At 32.1% G+C, this 27211-nt stretch overlaps 2 protein-coding genes across 3 annotated transcripts in view; one reads left to right on the top strand and one right to left on the bottom strand.

Annotated features, from left to right (window-relative positions):
* The window catches only part of LOC142330358 (uncharacterized), a 48765-nt gene extending 40573 nt beyond the window's left edge, over positions 1 to 8192 (top strand). The window contains exon 8 of the mRNA XM_075375584.1: positions 3970 to 8192. Within this exon, the coding sequence (XP_075231699.1) occupies positions 3970 to 7888 (3919 nt within the window). The 3' untranslated portion in view covers positions 7889 to 8192. The remainder of the gene's footprint in view (positions 1 to 3969) is intronic.
* The window catches only part of Epg5 (ectopic P-granules autophagy protein 5), a 239997-nt gene that overhangs the window by 111186 nt on the left and 101600 nt on the right, over positions 1 to 27211 (bottom strand). The gene's annotated exons all lie outside the window — the stretch shown is intronic.

Below are 27211 nucleotides of genomic sequence, written 5' to 3' on the forward strand. Positions count from 1 at the left end.
TATAACCTGTGATGAAATTTGGATACATAATTTTAAGCCAGAGTCCGAGCATCAAAGCATGCAGTAAACACACAGAGAATCGCCTGCCCTCAAGAAATTCAAACGCAACCATCAGCTGGTAATGTCACGTTAACTATCTTTTGGAGTGCTCATGGTCTGATTTTCTGTGATTATTTGGAGGAACAATGCACTATCAACAGCCTATACTACTCAGCCATGATTGAGAACAAAGTCAAGCCCGTATTGAAGTAAAAATGTCCAGAATGACAGAGGAAAGGAGTGCTTCTTCAAAGCAATGCTCAACCTCATACTGCACAACTGACGCTGGAAACTACTGGCAAAGTGGATTGAAAGCTCCTACCTCATTCTCCTTACAGCCCTGACCTTGCCCCTTTGGATTCTTATCTGTTTGCATGGCATCAAGTTCAATGACAATGAAGAGGTAGAGAAAAAAGGTACAAAACTGGCTTCGAGATCAAGGTAAAGAATTCTTTGCTGAGGGATAAGAAGAGTCGTAAAAAGATGAGACAAGTGCAAAAAAGTTCTATCTTCAAGTGACTTTATTAGCCTATTTCAAGTTAATAATTTGAAATATTAATAAAATCATCTTGCATGAAATATTTTGTATGTGAGAAACATATATTTTCTGTGGTAGAAAATTTTTTAAAAGTAAAAAGTAACAACAGTTACACTGATAAATATAATTTTTGTTTCCTAACATGTGACAAATGATTTTAAATATTTTTTGATGTTGAAAACAAATATAAACTCAGAATCTTTCTATCACCCACAATTTTAGAAAATATTTTAAATTTTTATTAAAGGATTTTTTTCATTTTTCAACGTAAAGTTAGCATTTTAAGCTACTATACTGTATTTTGTTTGCTCATTTTCTATTGTTTAACTTTGTTAACATAATTTTAAAGCTATAAATTAACAGTACTAGACGAAGAATTAAATCATATCATGTCAGATATTACGACATCTTATCTAATACTGAAGAGTGAGTCATCATGGACAAGATTAATCATGTCTGTGCAGATCAAAACATGTAGCTGAAAACACAGCTGTGTTGTTTGTATTTAAGCACTGGATTTAGGAATGAAATAATTTTGTTCAGTCTTATTGCTGTCTGAAGTTTGTTAACAGTGCAGGTACACAGAAAGCTTTGCCACTTGGTGTACCTATGGTTTGGCGTGAACCAAGGGATCATGTAACCGATTGTTACTTTTGTTTAACAAGTGTGTCTGGAATTTATAAAAAATCTGAACATATTGTAAAATATCCTTCATTGCAATCTGCAATCAGGTCTGTACCTAACAGTGAAATTATTCCAGTTCCTGAGCCACCTGTGAATGTATGTTTCAAAAGCAGCAATGACGAATCAGGCAGTACTGAAGAAGACAACAACGATTTTCATTTAGAATTATCTTCCAATAAGCCACATCTTATATCACAAGGTGAATTAGATGACTTGATTAGGGATTTAAATTTATCAAAAAATCCAGCTGAACTGTTAGGATCAAGATTGCAAGGTTGGAATTTACTTCAGAAAAATACAAAAATTTTGGGCTTTCAAAGCCAACAAAAAGAACTTTCTCAGTACTTTATTGATGAAATAATTTGGTTTATTGCACAAACATTTATAAGCTTACGTTGCACTTAGGACAAGTTCATAAACCTGAGGACTGGTACCTTTTCATAGATTCGTCCAAGTACAGTTTAAAAGTGTTTCTATTACACAACGGAAACAAATATCCTTCGATATCAATCGCTTATGGTATTAATTTTAAAGAGACATACGATGTGATGAAAGACGTTCTTGAAAAAATAAATGATAAAAAACATAGTTGGAACATATATGGTGATTTGAAATTTACAACTATTTTGTTGGTCATGCGTTTAGGCTATACTAAGTACATGCATTTTCTTAGTGAATGAGACAAAGCTTACTAGGAACTTTAACCTTACTAGGAATAAACATTATGTTACCAAGGAGTGGAAGAAACAAGATAACTTAACTCCAAATGGGAAAAATACTATTCATGAGCCCTAGTTGAAACCAAAAGAATATTTTTACCCCCTGTCCACATCAAGCTAGAACTAATGAAAAATTCTGTAAAAGCAATGAAGAAGGATAGTACTGGATTTTTGTACATCAGGCAGAAATTTCCAAATGTAAGTGAAGGAAAAATTAAAGAAGGAATATTTGTCAGTCCTCAAATAAGAGAGTTGGTCAGAAAGATGATGTATTTAATTTGATGTTAAATAATGCAGAAGTGCAGCATGGGCTTCATTTAAAGATGTTTGCAAAAATTTACTCGGCCAAACAAAAGTCCGACAATTACCACGATATTGTTAATCAACTTCTTACGTCATACAGAGCTATGGGATGTAATGTCTTTGAAAATACATTTCCTCCACTCACATCTGGATTTTTTCCCGGACAGCCTCCAAGACGTAAGTGACGAACACTGTGAATGTTTCCACGAGGCATTTGGTGATGGAAAGCCACTATAAAGGGAAATACAATACTAACATGCTAGCCGATTACAGTTGGACATTAATTTGGGATGTGCCTGAGGCTATTTATAAAAGAAAAGCTTCAGCAAAATCATTCTAACACAGGTATGGCTATGCAAAATTATAAATTTTATAGATTTTAACAATATTTTCCTTTAATTTTTTTTTAAGTGTAATTTATTTAAAACTAAGGGTGATAGAAAAATTGTATTTACAGATCTGTAATGTATGCAAAAAATCAATTCAAGAAATGCTATCACACAGAGAAACATTAAAAAAAAAAAAATATTTTTTTGTCTTATTCTGTACTAATGAAGGAAAAAAATTATTTTATATTTATGTGAAAGTTGCAAGTGTTACTGTTTATAGTAAAATTTAAAAAAACTGAAAACTCATGTATTTTTAAAATACTTGGATTCAGTTTTCATAAATTTTTTTAATATCTTACTACACCCATTTTTTAGGAAAAGGACCGAGATTTTTTTTTACTGTTCTTAAATTTTTTATTAGCATCTTTAAAAATTTGCAACTAACTGAATTTGTAATTTCTTCAAGATAACAAGCGGTGACTGTTTTTTAAAGTCCTGGGCTACTTCTTTCAGATTGTTTATTTTTAAAAACTCTGCATTATTAAGCAGATTGAAGACAGATTAGACAATTCTGTGTAAATATGAGATTGTCTAAAAGAGGTCAATTACAGTTTTCTACTTAAAAACTGAATCAACAATATTAAAACAAGTTTATATTATTAATAAACATTTATTTCCTGTTAACGCAGTGCACTTTTAAAGCACTGTTTCTGAACAAAAGGGGTACAGTAATTTGCTATTTTACACTATATGCTCAAGTCTTTCTTACGAGTACTAAGATTCTTGTAAAACATCTTACATGAATGAGGCATGAGAGCTGCTATATTAAATACAGAGGGCATCTTTATGATGAACACAGTGAAGATTTTTAAGAATGAAAGTGGTAATGTGTAAATTATATCGGCATGTTACGTGAAGAAACAATTACACTCCTCCCATTCCTAGTAAGTCTGGTGTGGGATGTGGTTATTGTAGGAAATAGGTATCGCACTTTATGGAGCGACTTGTGACATGTCAGGAAACTTAAAATATTTCAGTCATGGCACTAACAAAGTAAAATTTGCATTAATGTAATGCATATAATTTTTCTAGGGTAATGAACACAGACATATGAAAAAAATGAGTATTGCCAAAATTATTTCTAATAACTTAAAACAGCAAAAACTTTGCGATATTTAAAAAAACGTTTTTAAGACCCTTACACTCTAAATAATTTGATAAAATAATGACAAAATAAAATATTTGCTTAAAATTCTAACAAAAAAAAAAATGAAAGAAGATTACAGATAAACTAATAAAACATGCGATTCAATAGAAATAAAGTTCACATATTAACAATTCTGAATTTCTATTACAGGAAAAACATGAAGGTACTTGGGATCATTTTATTCATCATAATAACCACATGGAACACAAATGCAACAGTAAAACAAATTGAAAAAGAAAATACAAATAGTGAAAATTATGCTCCATTAGAATACATATACATCACTACAAAACAATGTCCATCTGGTAAGGGAAAGGGTTGGTATTCACCAATTGAGGTTTCAGAATATCCTATAAAATATTGCTGGTTATTCAAACATCTATGCAACAAGAAAAACATAGATAAAACATATATCAGATGTAAATTAAAACCTAAAAAATCCACTAAGAGACCAACAACTATTACAACAAAAACAACGCCAAAAATAGAAACAGAATCAAGTGAAGAAACGAAAATTACGACTGTAACTCAGAAAAGTACAACAAAAACTCCCACCAATCAAACATATCCCACAGTGACACCAATTGAACAAACATCATCAGAATCAAATGAAGAAACGTCAGAAATAATAGAGTCCAGTGAAGAAAACACAACCTCTACGACTGAAACCCCGACGACAACGCCAGGAACGTCATCAACAGAATCAAATGAAGAAACGTCAGAATCAAAGGAGTCCGGTGAAGAAAACACATCCTCTACGAATGAAACCCCGACGAAAACGCCAGGAACGTCATCAACAGAATCAAATGAAGAAACGTCAGAAATAACAGAGTCCGGTGAAGAAAACACAACCTCTACGAATGAAAACCCGACGACAACGCCAGGAACGTCATCAACAGAATCAAATGAAGAAACGTCAGAAATAATAGAGTCCAGTGAAGAAAACACAACCTCTACGACTGAAACCCCGACAACAACGCCAGGAACGTCATCAACAGAATCAAATGAAGAAACGTCAGAAATAATAGAGTCCGGTGAAGAAAACACAACCTCTACGACTGAAACCCCGACGACAACGCCAGGAACGTCATCAACAGAATCAAATGAAGAAACGTCAGAAATAATAGAGTCCAGTGAAGAAAACACAACCTCTACGACTGAAACCCCGACAACAACGCCAGGAACGTCATCAACAGAATCAAATGAAGAAACGTCAGAAATAATAGAGTCCAGTGAAGAAAACACAACCTCTACGACTGAAACCCCGACAACAACGCCAGGAACGTCATCAACAGAATCAAATGAAGAAACGTCAGAAATAATAGAGTCCAGTGAAGAAAACACAACCTCTACGACTGAAACCCCGACAACAACGCCAGGAACGTCATCAACAGAATCAAATGAAGAAACGTCAGAAATAACAGAGTCCGGTGAAGAAAACACAACCTCTACGAATGAAACCCCGACGAAAACGCCAGGAACGTCATCAACAGAATCAAATGAAGAAACGTCAGAACCAAAAGAGTCCGGTGAAGAAAACACAACCTCTACGACGGAAACCCCGACGACAACACCAGGAACGTCATCAACAGAATCAAATGAAGAAACGTCAGAATCAAAAGAGTCCGGTGAAGAAAACACAACCTCTACGACTGAAACCCCGACGACAACGCCAGGAACGTCATCAACAGAATCAAATGAAGAAACGTCAGAAATAATAGAGTCCAGTGAAGAAAACACAACCTCTACGACTGAAACCCCGACAACAACGCCAGGAACGTCATCAACAGAATCAAATGAAGAAACGTCAGAAATAACAGAGTCCGGTGAAGAAAACACAACCTCTACGACTGAAACCCCGACAACAACGCCAGGAACGTCATCAACAGAATCAAATGAAGAAACGTCAGAAATAACAGAGTCCGGTGAAGAAAACACAACCTCTACGAATGAAACCCCGACGAAAACGCCAGGAACGTCATCAACAGAATCAAATGAAGAAACGTCAGAAATAATAGAGTCCAGTGAAGAAAACACAACCTCTACGACTGAAACCCCGACAACAACGCCAGGAACGTCATCAACAGAATCAAATGAAGAAACGTCAGAAATAACAGAGTCCGGTGAAGAAAACACAACCTCTACGAATGAAACCCCGACGACAACGCCAGGAACGTCATCAACAGAATCAAATGAAGAATCGTCAGAAATGACAGAGTCCGGTGAAGAAAACACAACCTCTACGAATGAAACCGCGACAACAACGCCAGGAACGTCATCAACAGAATCAAATGAAGAAACGTCAGAAATAACAGAGTCCGGTGAAGAAAACACAACCTCTACGAATGAAACCCCGACGACAACGCCAGGAACGTCATCAACAGAATCAAATGAAGAAACGTCAGAAATAACAGAGTCCGGTGAAGAAAACACAACCTCTACGACTGAAACCCCGACAACAACGCCAGGAACGTCATCAACAGAATCAAATGAAGAAACGTCAGAAATAACAGAGTCCGGTGAAGAAAACACAACCTCTACGAATGAAACCCCGACGAAAACGCCAGGAACGTCATCAACAGAATCAAATGAAGAAACGTCAGAAATAACAGAGTCCGGTGAAGAAAACACAACCTCTACGAATGAAACCCCGACAACAACGCCAGGAACGTCATCAACAGAATCAAATGAAAAAACGTCAGAAATAACAGAGTCCGGTGAAGAAAACACAACCTCTACGACTGAAACCCCGACAACAACGCCAGGAACGTCATCAACAGAATCAAATGAAGAAACGTCAGAAATAACAGAGTCCGGTGAAGAAAACACAACCTCTACGAATGAAACCCCGACGAAAACGCCAGGAACGTCATCAACAGAATCAAATGAAGAAACGTCAGAAATAACAGAGTCCGGTGAAGAAAACACAACCTCTACGAATGAAACCCCGACAACAACGCCAGGAACGTCATCAACAGAATCAAATGAAGAAACGTCAGAAATAATAGAGTCCGGTGAAGAAAACACAACCTCTACGAATGAAACCCCGACGACAACGCCAGGAACGTCATCAACAGAATCAAATGAAGAAACGTCAGAAATAACAGAGTCCGGTGAAGAAAACACAACCTCTACGACTGAAACCCCGACAACAACGCCAGGAACGTCATCAACAGAATCAAATGAAGAAACGTCAGAAATAACAGAGTCCGGTGAAGAAAACACAACCTCTACGAATGAAACCCCGACAACAACGCCAGGAACGTCATCAACAGAATCAAATGAAGAAACGTCAGAAATAATAGAGTCCGGTGAAGAAAACACAACCTCTACGACTGAAACCCCGACGACAACGCCAGGAACGTCATCAACAGAATCAAATGAAGAAACGTCAGAAATAACAGAGTCCGGTGAAGAAAACACAACCTCTACGAATGAAACCCCGACGACAACGCCAGCAACAGCAACCACAAAAACAGATTCAACGAAATCAGGTAAACCAATAAAAAAAACTAAAAAAACACGACGGCCACGACCTTGGAAAATTCGACACACAAAACACTGGATTACTTCTACGAAAACACCGACTGTAGAAACGACAGCAACAGAACCAAATGAAGAAACGTCAGAAATAATAGAGTCCAGTGAAGAAAACACAACCTCTACGACTGAGACCCCGATGACAACGCTAGCAACAGTAACCATAAAAACAGATTCAACGAAATCAAGTAAACCAACAAAAATAACTAAAAAAACACGACGGCCACGACCTTGGAAAACTCGGCGGCTAGGAACTAGGAAATCTCAACACAAAACACACTCGGTTACTTCTGAAACCTCGACGAGACGTAGAAAATTTCGTAAATCTTGGAAGACTACACATATTATCAAGACGGTAACGCCAGTACCAATAAACACGAAGGAAACGACCAAAACAAAATGGAAAACTGGAACAAGATGGTCAGCAATACACAACTATGGACCAGAAAAATACAAGGGCGACATCCCGAAATCCAGAAAATCCCAGAACAGAAAGTTCTGGGGTCCATCGCGACAAAAAGCCTCATAATAATTACAACATAAACCACCTCTACTGAAATGCCTTCTATTAAACAACGCCGTATTCAACTGAAACCGCTGTGGAATCTACAATTATCAATTGATTACAAATAATAACCGAATCAGGATTTTGATTTAATAAGACTGTTTTTAATTCGCATCAGTTTTCTTATGTGACATACTTAATACTGTGTATAATTAATAGAAATAATTATTGTATAATATATTAATTGTATAATAATTTATTTTAATGTTGTCTATTAATAAAATATGAAATAGATAATGTATCATTAAACGTATTTATAAAACTTTTATACTTATCTTACAATTCCTATTCTTTTTATAATCAATTCAATTACATGTAATAAATACTTTGTTACAGACAAACTGTCCATATAGATTTATGAATCACAATGGGTGAAGGCACACAATAACATGTCACTCTATTTTTACTTGTACGAAGAAAGGGAAGTACTGTAATCGCGAAAAATTTTAGGTTTTAGATTTCAACGAAAATATCCATTTTGATTATCCGTGAATCAATTTTGACTGGTTTCGAAGTGACGTCTGTACGAACGTGCTATGTGTATGTATCTCGCATAACTCAAAAACTATTAGCCATAGAATGTTGTAATTTTGGATTTAGGACTGTTGTGAAGTCTAGTTGTGTACCTCCCCTTTTGACTGCAATAGACTGAATCAAAAGTGTCCAAAAAGCCTAAATTCCAAAAAACTTTTTTGGATTTTGGACTTTTTCTTAACTACAGTAATAAACCCTCATTGCGTGCTTTTTAACGATATATCATAAGTGGTACTTATTTTCATTGGTTCCAGAGTTATACCCAAACACAATTTTAATTAATTAATGATTCTTACAAGGGGAAGGCACATCGGTTCAAATCCGACTTCATCTCCTTTTTTTAGTTTTAATTTAAATATACTGATTTATTAATAATTTTTAACCTGATTGAAAAAAAATGAAAATATAAGAAGTTATTTCTGAAATAAAATTTTATAAACTTTTCATTTTAATATAAAATTTTTACAGAGGTTAATGATTATTAATAAATCAATATATTTAAATTAAAAAAAAAATATATATATATATATATGTATATAAAGTCGGATTCAAATCGACGTGTGCATGGTTACGGATCCGACACGTTCTCACTTACAACACATAACTATTTGAGCGACGTGAAACAAAATTAATATATAAACTAATATAAAATGCTGGTACAGACACACAAAATACCGTGATGTAATGTGGTGTCCACCACAATGCAATTGTATAACTATAAAAAACTGGAGGATCGTATCTCACTTTTAAATGAAATAAGTTTAAATGAAGCGCAGCAAAAAATGTGTATACGTAATTTAATAAGCGTACAAGAAAGTCATGTGGTGTCCACATCAGCTTTTTTAATGCTAGCCACGGGACAGAATATTTCAAAAATACAGGACGGAAATTTTTATTGATTATACTAAAACCGTTACGATGTTTCTTAAATACATCGTAAAACCATTACGTAAATCGTCTTTAATATTTAACTGATGTGAAATATGTATCAATTTGTATGTTGAACGTTTTTCTCAATATACGTTCCAGTTAAGGTTGGAAATGTCATGCATTACAGCGATTTAGAAATGAATAGTATTAAATGTATTTAAGTTTACTTTTTAGCCATTTTATTATTCTTGTTTTGCGTAAAATTTAAGAAATTTCACAATTAAAGTGAGTAGTTCACATTTTTTAATTTTATTTACTATAATTACTGTTTGAAGAACCTTAATCCGGTTCACTTCGACCGAGGCCAATAAGTCCTTTTCAAATTTTAACTTATCACATTAAGCACTCAAATACTTTTTTATAATTTTGAAATTCTTCATTTCAATTTTGGAATAGAGCAAGTAAGCTAAGGGATTCAACATTTTAGGAGCAAGGAATCTCTCTGACCCAATGAAAACTTCATTTTCTGTTCGACCACCAATCGATTAACCCTTTGCCTAGTAATTATGCCGTGGTTAAGTGAAATATTTTAATATTTCACATACAAAATAGATCTAATACACAACTATTTTACTTGAAATAATAATTTTGAGTAGTTTTAAGACTGCTTAAATACATTTTGATAAGCACTTCCCCGTCACTAACAGAAGATGGATTTAATTTAATTTCTTATTGCAAAATGTTTTGGATGAAAGAAAAATTAAATCGTTTTTAGCATTTGATCTGGTACAGTAATTCTCAAATTAATAAAAACTTTTATATAAGCTACGGATAATTCTATTTATAATCATATGCACATTTTATCTCAGGTACCGATCGATTTTTCTCCTGAACAGTTAGGAATTTAATTACCGTATTTATTCGAGTACCCCCGCACTTTTTTTCTTTGAATTTGAGAGAAAAAATAAGGGTGCGGGGCTTACTTGAAACATAGCCTTTAGCCAGGATAATTTATTTAAAGTTTACGTTTTCTTAGAAGTACCTAAATTCAATCGCATAAATATAGTAACATTAGGCTTTCGTTTATCAATACCGGATGCCGCTTATACAGAATACAACCTTAATTATTAACATCCTGTTCATATTATCGATAGGAACGAAGTTACGGTATTTTTATAAAACCGATTCATTCTGTATAGGCTGCATCCGGTTCTAATGACACTACAGTTACAGTATCAGTTACCCATCGTCGTCTTGTCTATTCGCCATAGTCATTGTACTGTTTGTACATGTGGACGGTTATGTGCATTTTATCTGCTTAGTTTATCTTGTAAAGTTTAATACGATGATTTATTTTAATTACGGCATTAAAATGAGTACAAAAGGACAGCGTCTACGATCTTATACAGTAAATGAAAAACTGCGCGTTATAGAAGAGACTGAAAAAATTGGAAATCGGGCGGCAGGAAGAAAATTTGACGTAGACGAAAGCTGCATTCGAGACTGGCGTAAGAAGAAACAACTTCTGGTGAAAGGCGCTGGTAATAAAAGGGGTTTTCGTGACTTAAAACTAAAATACACAGACATAGAAAAAAAATTGTATGACTTTTATGGAAAAAAGGAAATGCGGTTATGCGGTCACGACAGAAATGTGTCAATCGCACAGAAATGCTCGTGAAATCGCTAAATCATTGAATAAAGTTGATTTTAAAGCAAGCCATGGATGGATAACACAATTTTTTTTGCACGAAATGATTTGTCAATAAGACGAAAGACGACCATTTCTCAACGACTTCCAGACGTTTATGAACAAAAAATATTACATTTTCACAAATACATAATAAATCTTAGAAAAGATAAAGGACTATTTGCCGTCTGAAATAGGAAACGCTTATCAAACCCCCGTATATTTTGAAATGCCATTTGACAAAACCGTAAACAAAAAAGGTGAAAAAAGTGTTACGATTCGCACTGGTGGTAATGAAAAACAAAGGTGTATTTTTATGATTTGCATTACTTCTGATGGATCAAAATTACCTCCGTACATTGTTTTTAAAAGAAAAACTCTTCCTACCGTACAGGTAAATGGAATTATTACCAGAGCACAGGAATCAGGTTGGATGGACGAAACCTTAATTTTAGATCGGATCCGGTGTGTATGGCAAAAGCGATCAGGAGATTTACTTAATAAAAAAAATACCGGTATGCTAGTAATGGATAGTTATCGGGAGCATACGACCGATAAAGTGAAAGACATTTTAAAAAAGGGTATGACAGACCAAGTAATAATTCCAGGCGGATTGACATCTCTATTGCCACCACCAGATGTCTGCATTAATAAACCTTTCAAATTTGCATTAAAACAACTGTACAGTAAATGGATGGCTGATGAAAATTTCTTTCTCACGCTTACAGGAAGAATCAAACGCCCAGATTTTAACCGGATTTGTGTTTGGATAAAAGCCGCTCGGGAAGGTATTTCCACGGAATTAGTAAGGAAAAGTTTTAAAAAATGCGGAATATCTAATGAACTTGATGGTAGTGAAGCGATCACCTTTGGCAGAGCGACGTGGAGACTACCGCTAACTCTTCTACAGACATTGACAGTGACAGTAATTAATTAAAAATAAAATCCCATATTCAAATGTGTATTGAAATGATCCTTTTCAACATGATACTTTCTTTTCGTTTTACTGGCCTACTGATTCTGAACTAATACTTACGGTAATTAATTATTAATGTAATATTAATATTGTAATTTAAATGAACGAATTAAATGCTTTACTTTCTGAATATTTACGTATTTTTTTATCATATCTGTTGCACTTTAAAATACCGGTATAGACTCGATTTTTTTTTTAGATTTTCGGTCCGGAAAACCGAGGTACGGGGCTTATTCGGGGGCGGGAGGTACTCGAATAAATACGGTACTTATTTATTTGAAACTTACTCAAAGAAATGGATTTTGACTTTAACCGATGACTTGCCAGATACATTGTCAGTAAAAGTAATAAAAAATACAGTATTATCCACAACGACAATCAACCGATTTCTCTAACCAAATATTTATTTGCAGCAAATTTTTTTTCAATTAACTCTTTCCCAAATCTCTTCCCGATATAAGAGTATAGAATCGTTTGTACAAACAGTATTGTAACAAATTATTACTTGACAAGGTTTAAAAAAGGGTAAACGTACACGTGCACACTAGTTCTACCTGGAACATCTAAAGTAGTGTTGCAACTGCTAACAGTAAAGTGTAGGGGACAGTGCACCGGGACAGGACGTCATAGGAAGCAAGAAATAAGTAATCAGTTCATCCGTCCTCATACTACGCATTCTGAACTTTAACGAGTAAAATGTACAGCGTTCTAAATTTAAATTCAAAATGTGATTAAGGTAAATTATAAATAAATCTGGACCCGATGTATACCGTATTGTACGGAACAAGAGTTATCGACTGCATTACTAACCTCCTTAAATAATCGCTTACTGTCGATCGAGTAACGACTCTAAAATTATAGAGGAACTCCTATCATCTCGATTTCCCTCTTCAATTTTATATATAAATACATATATATGTAAAGGTATTTCAGGAAGAATGTAAAAAAAAACCTTTAGGACATGTTCTACTGATGAAGTGAAGAACGTTCATAAAAACTACGATCAGAATATCGTTAGTGAATGTCGGGTGACGAAAGATTTCGCCCTGATTTCTGTATCTTCGGTAAAATTCAGCCAGACTATAATTCTCAACCGACCGGGTTGGTCTAGTGGTGAACGCGTCTTCCCAAATCAGCTGATTTGGAAATCGAGAGTTCCAGCGTTCAAGTCCTAGTAAAGACAGTTACTTTTATACGGATCTGAATACTAGATCGTGGATACCGGTGTTCTTTGGTGGTTGGGTTTCATTTAACAACACATCTCAGTAATGGTCGACTGAGACTAAATGAAGGCTACACTCATACGTATCATTCTCATTCATCCTCTGAAGTAATACTGGAACGGTAATTCCCAGAGGCTAAACAGGAAAAAGAAAGAAAGACTATAATTCTTGGGATCCAAATTAAACAGTTTTATAGGAAATCTGAACTTAAAGAATAAAAAAAATCTGTCCCAGAAATGTATTTTTACAATTTTTCGAGAGGTAAAAGACAAACGACTCACACACACATCACGTCTGGTGTAAAATAGCTTTATTAAATGAGTAATAAACTCATAAAAGCTTTAAACAAAAGTTGAAGAGAATTTGATTCTGAGTAACATGAAGTAATCAAAAAGTATGTTCAAACCACGACAAATAATTAAATTGAAAACGGGTTATTTTTTTTAATGAATATTTTTTAAAGAATGATACAATTTTTAATTATTTTGGAGTGAGAATGTTATTTTTTAATGAATCTAATATTAATGTACAAAGTAAAATTATACAGATCTAATTAGAGTGGGAGGATTAAATTCAAAACATGAATATAGGGGAAAATGTTTCCTGTCGATCAGGCCAAGCGGAAAAGGTCCCTAAGCATGACTCGATTAACATATATATTTTAATTATACGCTTCTATTTTCAACAATTTTTAAGATATTGTTGTTTTATTTACACAAACGGGTAATTATATTTATTCACATTTTTTGAATTTTTGATTTATTTTCAAAAACTGAATTTACAATTATATTAATCGTTCATTTCCCATTATTACCGTTTCTGATATTGGAGGATTAATTATAAAATGTATTTATTATTCTAAAATTCTTGTTACGATATTTCCGAATTACTCGCGTAATTGTTATAATTTTAATTTAATTTCGTAAAAGTAATGTAAAAAAAAATAACAAGTTACTAAATTGTAAAAAACCTTTTCAGTTTCCTCCCCCCCCCCAAAAAAAAACTTTAAGATATTTTGTTATTATAAAAATGTTCCTATCTTTTTTAGTTTTTAAAATTAGTAACAGGAATGAAACGTCTTATATAAAACTAGTTCACACAAAACGAACTACTATTTAATTTTTTTATAATTTATTTGTCGTTTTTCTTTTTCTCTCTTCCATGAAGGGAGTTATGGCCCATTTCATTGACATACCTCGGATACTGACACGATATAATAATAGAAGGGAAGAGAGTGAACTACTTTGGACATATAAATTGCAAAAGATGAACGGATAGATTTAGAGAAACAAATAATTGGCAGGACTTAGGACGATGAAGACTTGGTTGATATACAACTAATTGAAAAACAGTCAAACTGAAAAAATAAAAATCAAAATAATAGTTCATCGGTAGTTTGTTTTAAATTTGGCTTCTTTAACTTTTACTTTGAGTTTTTGAAGGTATTTTTAAGTTTATTTAAGGAAATGGTTGTTTTATAGTTCATAGGGATTGTAAATATACCCAAATATGTACTGAATATGTTTTTGTATAAATTGTATATTACAATTATTAAAGTAATCATAAGTATACTACAATTACATTTATTTGTAAACTTTTATTGAATTAAAACATAAAAACTGCTGAATATAACTGATCAGATTGATCACTGATAACTGATCAAATTGTCACAAAAAAAATCTGTTTTAATTAGTCAAGTGAAGTAATCTGTCTTTTTTATCTTGACCTGTTGATATTTTGTCTAAGTGTTTGTGATGCAGTTAAAGTTAACCGATAAGAAGCAACAAAAAAGAAGTAAATAAACTGATTCAAAATGACGCATCGCACAACAACAAATCGCCACCCGGATAATTATATTGAAAGAACGAGTAGGACATATTATTGCACGATTGGGTTACCATAAAATTTTAATCATGGTGGGTGCCAAACAAATTCACAGAAAAAACGAACGACAACAAAAGGAATGTTGTAAAAAGCTTCTGAAACATTATAGTGACGAGGGAGATGATTTCCTTTTCAATATTATGATCGGGATCAAGAATTAGGTTCATTGTTACAACCCAGAAGAAAATCAGCAGATTACGAAATACTAGCACTATGGTTTGCTACAATCAAAGAAATTCAAAACATTACTATCCCGAAAGAAATTCGTTTGACAATGTTCTAGGATTCCAAAGTATGTGTCATGACTGTCTACCAAGAAGCTGGATCGACTATACATTTTTTGCGATATATAAAGACATTAAAACACTTTAGAAGATGTGTGTAGTGTTCAACAAATCCACAGAGCCGATAATTCCGCAGCACAATAATGCTCGGACACACACATCACACGTAATCACTGAGACTTTTGTAAAGTTGAAATTTTAACCGTTCCACATCCTTCAAACACACCAGATTTAGCGCTCTGCAAGTTTCACTTCTTTTCGCAATTAAAGAGGGATATTATTAAGGGGTTCATTTCATCATGGATGATTAACTGAAGGAGAGGTTAGGTTGCGTGGATTATGCATGACTGCCAGTAATCTTCATTGGCAGAATGAGAAAGCAGGTTTACCATCGGGAGAAATGTTTAACGTAAATGGTGGCTATAAGTTTTGTAGCAGATAAAATATACTGTAATGCCATGTTTGTTTCATTAGACACTCTCTTTTCAATTGTGAGGTTACGAGCGATTATGCTTTACTTATATAAATGTAAGAGAAGACATATATTTCACATTCTTTTTTAACTGAATTCTTTAGTTACCATCTATACATACAAATATATATAGACATATGTTTGAAAAATAGTGGTTTTATTTGAATATGATTATTAATTACTTGAATATTTTTTAAACACCCGTTATAATTTCAAAACAACCGAAAATGTGTTAACCTTCTCATTTTACACATTTCTAAAACTTTCATATATATTTCTTTATCTGCTTACCACGGTTAAAAATACACACTTAACTTTACAAATGCTGAAAACATAAATCAGCTTGATTTATGTTTTCTTGATTAAGAAGTGTGATTTATGTTTTCTTGATTCTTGATTAAGAAGTGTTTTTGAATTGAATATTAGCAACTGTCATGTCTATCTTAATATGTTAAAATGAGAATGAAATTTGTCTGATACGTGATAATTACAGAAAAACAACTTCCAATCTTCTATGTCAGAAGAGCACTGCCGGTAAGTGTGTAGTGAAATTTTCAAACTTTCTGCTTTTATGATAGTAAAACAAATATTAAAAACATATTTTTTTCTGAAATATATTGTATGAATAATTAGCCTTTTAATGTCATACAATATCACAGGAAAAGATAAAAAATCTGTATTCTATTCAGTTTTTTGGTTGGGATGCTTCCAACAATTTGTATTGATAAGTCAATATCTGTCTCCTATGCGATCAACTTGCTTCAAATACAATGATTCTCTTTTAGAACCTCAGGTGAATCTAAACCAATACTAAACAGAGGATCTCAACCGAGACGAGCGGTTCATCTACAGTAAAACAGTGTACAGTAAAACATTGATTCAGATGTACAGTAAAACATTGATTCAGATGTACAGTAAAACATTGATGTAAAATATTTTTGCAACGATTCCCCATAAAAACTGAACATCACTTTTATTTTTCTGCATGCCTAAACTGAAGAAAATTTACTAAGGGACTGTACATCTAGAAAAAAATACTATAAATGTAAATCTGTAAATCATAAATTAGTAGATTTCTAATGAACCAGTTTTATTACTGTGAGAAATAATTAGGATACGAAGTATCTTAAATCATTGGTAAAGTACTTAAAAAGAAGTGAATTTTCATAAGAAATTTCATTCTGCAGTTTTTTAATTATTTCTTTTTTAAATAATTTAATATTACAGCGATAGAAGTGTTAGAAATATCACAAACTGATGTATCGGTTGATGTTACATTGAATAAATAATTGTTGGCTAGTATACTGTTAGATAATGTTTTAAAAAAACAATCGTTTGAAAGTATAAATTTATTGGACATCTGTCTGTTGATAAAAGTAAGAAAATTTATCTAACCAACTGAACTATTATAAAAAAAGAATTTTTTGTTTTGATATTTATTATCTTTTAATTTAGTATATAGTAAATTCCAATATTTTTTGTTTTTGTTTCTTATGTTTTGGAAACTGGCAAAAGAAGAGTGGATTAAAGAAAAGGGTTCAGAAGTGGAAAGAGAAATGAACATTGGTAAAATAGACGGAGCATACAGGAAAGTTAAGGAAAATTTTGGGGTACATAAATTAAAATCTAATAATGTGTTAAACAAAGATGGTACACCAATATATAATACGAAAGGTAAAGTCGATAGATGGGTGGAATATATTGAAGAGTTATACGGAGGAAATGAATTAGAAAATGGTGTTATAGAGGAAGAAGAGGAAGTTGAGGAGGATGAAATGGGAGAAACAATACTGAGATCTGAATTTAAGAGAGCATTAAAAGATTTAAATGGCAGAAAGGCTCCTGGAATAGACGGAATACCTGTAGAATTACTGTGCAGTGCAGGTGAGGAAGCGATTGATAGATTATACAAGCTGGTGTGTAATATTTATGAAAAAGGGGAAGTTCCGTCAGACTTCAAAAAAAGTGTTATAGTCATGATACCAAAGAAAGCAAGGGCAGATAAATGTGAAGAATATAGAACAATTAGTTTAACTAGTCATGCATCAAAAATCATAACTAGAATTCTATACAGAAGAATTGAGAGGAGAGTGGAAGAAGTGTTAGGAGAAGACCAATTTGATTTCAGGAAAAGTATAGGGTCAAGGGAAGCAATTTTAGGACTCAGATTAGTAGTAGAAGGAAGATTAAAGAAAAACAAACCAACATACTTGGCGTTTAAACACCTAGAAAAGGCATTCGATAATGTAGACTGGAATAAAATGTTCAGCATTTTAAAAAAATTAGGGTTCAAATACAGAGATAGAAGAACAATTGCTAACATGTACAGGAACCAAACAGCAACAGTAATAATTGAAGAACATAAGAAAGAAGCCATAATAAAAAAGGGAGTCCGACAAGGATGTTCCCTATCTCCGTTACTTTTTATTCTTTACATGGAACTAGCAGTTAATGATGTTAAAGAACAATTTAGATTCGGAGTAACAGTACAAGGTGAAAAGATAAAGATGCTACGATTTGCTGATGATATAGTAATTCTAGCCGAGAGTAAAAAGGATTTAGAAGAAACAATGAACGGCATAGATGAAGTCCTATGCAAAAACGATCGCATGAAAATAAACAAGAACAAAACAAAAGTAATGAAATGTAGTAGAAATAACAAAGATGGACCACTGTATGTGAAAATAGGAGGAGAAAAGATTATGGAGGTAGAAGAATTTTGTTATTTGGGAAGTAGAATTACTAAAGATGGACGAAGCAGGAGCGATATAAAATGCCGAATAGCACAAGCGAAACGAGCCTTCAGTAAGGAATATAATTTGTTTACATCAAAAATTAATCTAAATGTCAGGAAAAGATTTTTGAAAGTATATGTTTGGAGTGTCGCTTTATATGGAAGTGAAACTTGGACAATCGTAGTATCTGAGAAGAAAAGATTAGAAGCTTTCGAAATGTGGTGCTATAGGAGAATATTAAAAATCAGATGGGTGGATAAAGTGACAAATGAAGAGGTATTGCGGCAAATAGATGAAGAAAGAAGCATTTGGAAAAATATAGTTAAAAGAAGAGACAGACTTATAGGCCACATACTAAGGCATCCTGGAATAGTCGCTTTAATATTGGAAGGACAGGTAGAAGGAAAAAATTGTGTAGGCAGGCCACGTTTGGAATATATTAAACAAATTGTTAGGGATGTAGGATGTAGAGGGTATACTGAAATGAAACGACTAGCACTAGATAGGTAATCTTGGAGAGCTGCATCAAACCAGTCAAATGACTGAAGACAAAAAAAAAATGTTTTGGAACTGTAATACTTTAGTATTATTTTTATTTTGATTCAGTTATTTGTTATGTATATCAACTCAACTCTTATTTGAATATTTCATTTGGAATATAGAAAAATAATAAGATTTTATTTTGTACTATGATTTACTTTTTTCCTAGAAAAGAGCAATCTAGAACAATTATGTCTAAGCACTTTTGCTTTGTCTTCTGCTTATATTTCATTTTATTATCTGCTTTATCCATTTTTTAAGCACTGTTGTTTGAGTTTACAGGGAGGGATAAAACAATCTCACAAACCAGCCTAAACTATCATCAGGATAACTGGGTAATAAAAATAAAATTAAATATATGCATAAAAATGAATTAATGTTTTAAAATAACTTGTTTATAACACTTCGAAGATTCATCTATGCAGGACGTTCAATAATTATGAGACAAATTGATGTAAAGAAAAAAGTCATTCATTCAATGACAATGAAACTTTGAGGGTGAAGTTGGCAACCTTGAGAACACATTTAATAAGCTGTTCAATCATAATTAATCTAAACATAACCTCTTTTGTTGATTTCAGAATGTCAGCTCCCCTTGAAAAGTGTATGCCAGAAGAGCGACATTCAGCGATAAGATTTTTGTTATCAGAAGGTGTGAAACTGGCAAATATTTACTCAAGAATGTTGAAACAGTATGGTTAAAAGTGCTTAAACCGCAGTAACGTATATAAGCGGGTGGAACAGCTTAATTCAGGCAGAACAAGTGTGACTGATCTCCATCGCTCTGGAAGACCGGCTGAAGTTTTAACTACTACGCTTACAAAATCGCATAAATGATCTTATTTGCAAACACAGGCGAAGCAAAATTTCTTGAATTGCTAGTTTATGTTGGAATCACAACATAAAAAACGTTAGTGTCAGAATCATGAATTCAATCATTCATGACATGCTGAATTACCACAAAACACGTTCAAAATGAGTTCCAAGACAATTGACTCAAGCCCATAAAGATACCTGTATTTGGATTTGTTCTGAGCTCAAAGAATAGTTTGAAGTGGAAGGTAATGATTTTCTAGATCATATTAACCTGTGATGAAACATGGCCCGATCATGACCTGTGTGAAACACGGCAAGAAGTTTGACAATGAAGCGGTCAAAAAAGTGGTGTACAAATGGTTCAAACAGCAAGGTAAAAACTTCAATGCTGCAGGAATCATTGTCATTGAATAAATCATTTTTTCTCTACATCAATTTCTCATTAATTATTGAACATCCCTCGCATTAAAAATGTACATACAGGAATCAAAGATGTACTTGTAGGATGGTGAGTAACAGATAAAATAGGTTTGTATTTATTTACTTCAACTGTAAGTCTCAAAAAACATGAAAAAGAATAGTGAAGATTTCTTGGTCAATGTATAGTGAAGAATTAAGTGATACTAATGAAAGTAGATAGAATGTGAGCATTACTTCAAGCAGCAAAGAGAAAAAGAAGAATCATTAGTCACCTATATAACAATCGAGATGAATTTCTCTTTTTAAAGGAAATAATGGAAAGAAAATATATTAAAGGAATAACAAAATGAAGAAATTTTCACTAGAAGATCTAGGTCTCTTCGTTATATTTTAAAGACAACCAAAGCGGATTTTTTCATAATACAGGTAATTGTAGAAAGTAAATCTGGGTCTTTCCTGTTATATACCACCCACGACAGTTACGTTTTTTTATTTTTACACAGATTCACAGAGTTTCATATACATTCCTGAGGTATACTAGTTAGAAAGAGTACCATGGTGACAACAATCCCTAAAGGGCAAAAACCTACACAAAGATACTCACTACTAAAATACCATCAGGTTGTGTTTTAAGTACAAAATTATACCACACACAACTCTTTTTATGTACAAAATTTATTGCCAACAACATAAATTTTGTGCATGCCATTATTTCCGCCCAGTTTCACTCTCCTTTGAACCCCTCCCAACATTCCAAACCAGAAATCAGGAACCAAACATCAAGATCAAAATTAAATTTTGACCTAAAATAAACTCATATTCACACATATATTTTTCACTGGCAGGTGTCAATGTGAAGCAATGATCAATATATAAAATTACATAATAATAACAACAATAATAAATCATAATAAAGTAATTGATATAATAATATATGTAAGTGTCTTTGTAAGAAGCAAACCGAGATCAGTTTGCTTCTTACAAAGTCATCTCTCCTGACTACTCAAATTCAATCTAATTTCATTATAAAAATTTTGAAAATGTGAACTGTGAATAATTCTGTACTGTTGCAGAATCATTAATAGCAATTACAAAATGAATAGAATTCATAATTCAACAAGTGCAACAAGAATGAACAACAAAAATAGACTGACAACCCTCAAAGTGAGTAACAGAAGATAAGAAACAAAAATATCTGATAATCATGCGGATAATAAATCGAAGACAAAGTAAAATCTATATTTCCACATAAAAAATAGAATCCAAGATGAAAAAATAGATAAAAACCACCATAATATAATTCTGTAAAACAAAAATAACACAGAACATGCAAATAGGGCACATACAAACAAACTAATCGGGAAAAAGACATGGCTGGTGTAAAGCAGGAAAATATTAAGAGCTGTAGGGGATAAAGATTAGAAAGCATGAAACATATACTAAGCAGAGTTATAGAACATAACTGTAACCAATAAAATGTAAAAGTTAGGTTCTTGCACAGTGTCACCATGCCACTAGCCGAGAGCAATCACTAAAAGTAGTGGACATATAGTATTATTAATTTTTTTAGTCAACCGAATCAAGCTGGTCACTTAGTTTTATAAACTAAGATGAATTAGCTTTTTATTCTATAAAACTGGTTTGGTAGGCATCACAGTGATGTCTCTACAGACAGTTGATGGTACTATTAATAAAGGCCAAACCATGAATTGAATCTATGATGTGCACGTACAGAGACACAAATTTTACAATTTTATTCTATTTTCAAAATAACCTATTTTATGATGATATCAAAAATAAAAATCTTAATATTGAATTGATAATTATACTGTATCGAGTTTGTAATTAACAACAACAATACAATAATCTCTAATTATTTTAAAAGTGATTACTTTATTTTGTAAAGTTCCTCTGAAATAACTATGTTTCATTTCATAAATAACAATGAAACTACAGTCAATTCTATTTTTACTCATATGTATTTATAAAAAGAACAAATAATAACAAATAAAAATGTTATTTACAATGTCAAATTTGTGAATTGTACATCGGTAGAGATAGATAGTAAGGTAAAAATATTTGAAGTGAAATAATATGTAACTGCCTTAAGTACAATATTATTTTTTATAACATTCAACAGTCGTTATAATAAAAAACTGGAACATGTTTATATAGAGAAACTTTGAAAATGGAAACAATTACATTCATACTTAATGACAATGCTACCAAAGTAAAATAAAAAAAAAAATAAATAAAAATATACTAAAAAATAATTAAGTAGAAGTAAAAGTAATAATAATAATATAAATAACATGATTTATGCAATTAGTAACAAATCACTCTTAATCATAAACCAGAACAATAACTACATATAAGAAATAAGAAACATTCATGATATTATTTACAGTCACTTCATTTTTTCTGCCAAAAACACACACACACACATATATATATAATATATGTATGTGTTGTGTGTGTGTGTGTGTGTGTGTGTGTGTGTGTGTGTCTGTCTGTCTGTGTGTGTGTGTGTGTGTGTGTGTGTGTGTGTGTGTGTGTGTGTGTGTGTGTGTGTGTGTGTGTGTGTGTGTGTGTGTGTGTGTGTGTGTGTGTGTGTGTGTGTGTGTTATTTCTGTATGCATGCACATGTATATACTTATCTATGAAAAATCATAAAAATTTTAGTTTAATCTCTTATCAATTTACCATAAAATATAATAAATAAATGCATTTATATAATATTTAAATGCAAACAACAATAAATAATTTAAAAATATTTTGCACTATCAAAACTTGCATAAATAGCAAAACTATACACTCACAAGTTAGTTGCAAAACACTCTATGTAATACATATTTAAAAATTAAATTTGTGAATACATTTATTGAAAAAGTTTTATTTTTTATGAAGCAACTTTAAAGTAAATTCAAAAAAAGCTTTGGTGTAATTCACTACATACAAAAGAAGAAATCCAGAATATTTATAAAGGTATACATAATTTTTTTTCTGTGTCAATTTATTATTTAATATTAATTAACAAAAAAAAAAAAAAAAAAAAAAAAAAAAAAAAAAAAAAAAAAAATACGTTAGCTATTTAATTAAAATATTATTATGGATGTGTTAAAATGAATGAAGTAAAACTTTTTTAAAATGAGCAATTCAGAATTTATTTTATTGTTTGTACAATATACACTAATAAGAGAGAACGAATAAAATGTAATGAAATTTTACAGGTCATGCTTTATTAAAGGAGATCAAACAAGAAATTTTTTTTATCTCCAGATTTGAAGATTCATAGTCTCCATGGAGAAAACTATATTCTCTTACTGTTTTTTTTTGGGCCAATTTAAAAATACATTAGCATAGTTTAAGAATACAATAAAATGTAATAGTTTTCAGGACAACAGCTTATTCATTTTAATAAAAACCTTTTTTTAACTGTGTAAACACAGTAGGATAACCTAGATAAATATAATTTTAATTTATTTTTTAAATTTACATTAATAATAAATAAATAAAGCAATTGCTCTTATATCGCAACTGATATAAATTATCAACAACAAACTGGTGACAAATTCTTAGCATGGGACATTCCATTAATCACGCTTCAAAACATAAGAAACTGCTAAAAGACAATCTATCGGTAATAATATTAGGAAAACCTAAAAAATATAAATTGTTAGCTAATTTTTGGGTAGTGAACTGGGCAATTACCCAGTTCAGTTGAAAATTATAAAAGGTGTTCCACAGAGAATAATGCTTGGTTCTTTACTATTCTAACCTACATTAACATAGCTTTAGATGTGGTTTCAGGTTGCTACTTAACAATTTTTTTAAATAAACAAATTTATTAAATTTGATACAAAATTATACCCAATTTGAAGCAGAATATTATTAATATTTTATAATACTTGAATATGTTAGAACAGATCCTTTTCTCAATATGTGTAGAACTCAAAGATTTTCAATAAATATCCTTTTATAAAAAGTTTCCTGACAGACCGATAGGATCATAAAAAATACATGAACACAACTACTAACATGTTCATGAAAAAAAATGCCTCATTAAAAAAGCGCAAGATAAAAACATCACAATGCCCTGTAACTCAACATTAATATCACTTGATCTAATAAGCATATATCCCCCCCCAACCACAGTAACAGAAATACATTATAAATAAATCCTAAAACTTTCAATATAAAAAAATTCTCCATTCTTAAAAGAAATTCAAAGAGAAAAAGTACTGGAAGAACATGTAATAAAAATAATCAACATACTGACAATTGTTACAAACCAAAATTTAATCTACATTTCCAGATAAAATTTGTTGGCCTTTCAATGGGCAACTAACGATATCCTAGCAGAATTTTTCTGCAACACACATATTCAACAACACATACATACAAAAACTAATATACTGGCAGATATGTTGACAACACCATCTTGTTAAACTATGGCATAATAAGACAATGTGAACAATTATCTAACTCTGGCAAAACATATCACAAATTAATCTTTAATGTTGAATAAAAACATGGTAAAAAAATCAATTTTCTTGAATTCATCCACTCTTTCAAAATATATAAAAGCCAACAATGCTGTACGCACATTTACAACTCAAACCAACCGACCTCATATAAATTATCTGATTTTAGATGTACGATCAATAAATTATTCTACATACTTGTCACCTGAAGATTACATAGAACGGCTAACATAATAAGAAAACTACCATAAACGGATGACATCATAATCATTGATATATTACTACAAAAAAATAATTATAAGCAGAAAATAAATTACACCAACTTCTAACATACATAAAAAAGAGAAAATATAGTCACAAATTAAGAAAAAAGTTAACACTGAAAACAATGTAGCTTCAGGATAAAAAACAAAACAGGATAATTATTGTACGCAGGTCACAATTACCACAATTACAGAATGCTCCTAGACTAAACTGAACTGCTCAACTGTCCAATGTTCTACACCAAATAAAGAGGACACAGACTTAAAGAAAGAAACAGGGAATAATTAAAAACTGTCCATATAACAGAGTAAATTTTTTTCAATCGTCTTAAAGATGCAGATCATAAATTTACCACCATTTGCAACATCCTTAAAATTCTATGAGGGATATCGCTAAAGAAAAGATCGCTGGTATATTTCTCTCCTTAAGGCTGGTGAACCTGTATCGTTCATGGCCATCCTAGTAATGTACACTGTTTACGCTGTTTGCATAAAGTCGTTTTATTCCAATGAATTCAAGGTTATGGTTGAGTCTTGTAATTATTACAAGCTTGGTAAATTTATTTTGCATTTTTGTAAGGCTTATCTATGTGTATTAACAATCTATTTTTAAATAGATTGTTTGGGTTTGTTTTCGATATCATTTCTCTCAGGCTCCAACTTGACGGATTGTTGCATCATCATAATGGTGTTAGCTTATTTCTATCACGCATTATTTCATTGCTGTATAGTCTTAATGTATATATTAGGCTTAGTGTTTTTTATTCTCAACCAATTTCAATATTGTCGTAGTTCCTAGAAGTCTATTTCTCTTTGTCGGCCCTGATGTCATTTCTTCAACTTGTGTATTCAGAATTATTTTTTATCACTCTTACGGAATTCTTTAGTGGTCTGTTTGCTTGTAAATTATTTTTGTTTTGTCTTCGTTCCCGAATTCCACACGTTCTCTCTAATCGTTCTCATACTAACACTTAGACATTAATCTTGTTGTCAACACACACACACTCACTCTTCTGTCCATTGCTTTGTTCGCTTCCCCTACTCTCACCACGCCAGCTTTGTTCATTCTAGTCCTGACTTTCACGCTGTGTGGATCCTGGTCCTCCAGACTTGGAGGACCAGGCTTCGATGTTCTCTTTCGCTCGTATAATGTTAATACTTTCTTCATCTTCTAAAACATTGCGGTATTTCTCTGCCAAATTATTCTCTAGTTCTACTCATCAGTTTTTAGTGATTTCACAGTTTTCTATGTTCGTCCAGCCTCGTTTCTTTGTTAAGTTATTCTTCAGATTCACTATATTATGTCTATGTTGAAAGTGCTTCAATTACTACAAACTGCCAATTCTATAGACGCCGAAGCTTTCTCTAGCTGCTGATTACATTTTCATCAATCAGTATTTCTCTCCAAACTCATTACTACAAATCTGAGATGCCACGTCTCGTTCAGCTTCTAAACTACGTCTCACCCCTGTATTCCTGATACACCACTGCGGACTACGCCTAGGATTATTGTATGTATTTATTTACCTTCATTCACGAGTTCGTCTCTCGCTAATATTTGTGTGCTACAGGCAAGTTCAATTTTCATTATTTATTACGTTAAACAGTTATTTTATCATTAAAGTTTGTGGAACATTCAGTTAATCGTACATTATCTCTTCTCTTAAATTAATCTAAAGAAAATTACTCCTGATGTGAAGTTATGTTTTAGGACTTCTTTGTAATTTTATATTTTCAAGAGAAATAATGAAATTACTAACTTAACGAAACCTGCAAAAAGATTAATGTTAATTCATTAAAGAAAATAAAATTTCTGGAAATACAACGTAATTTTAACATAAGGATTTGTACTGAAATGGAAACAAAGAATTTATGTAAGATAAAAACAAAAAACTATTTGAATGTATTATAGATCTAAGTAATATATATGCGTCAAGCAAGTAACAAAAATTAATTCTAAATAATATATATACAATATATATTTACAAGTATAACTGTGTAATTTTATGTTTATAACTTGGAACCGTAAAAAATTAATTATTAAGTAAAAACTAATTTTTAATTATAGATTTTGGTTTGTAAATATTTAGATGGTATTA

This window comes from Lycorma delicatula, chromosome 9, assembly GCF_047948215.1.
Source record: "Lycorma delicatula isolate Av1 chromosome 9, ASM4794821v1, whole genome shotgun sequence".
NCBI lineage: Eukaryota > Metazoa > Arthropoda > Insecta > Hemiptera > Fulgoridae > Lycorma > Lycorma delicatula.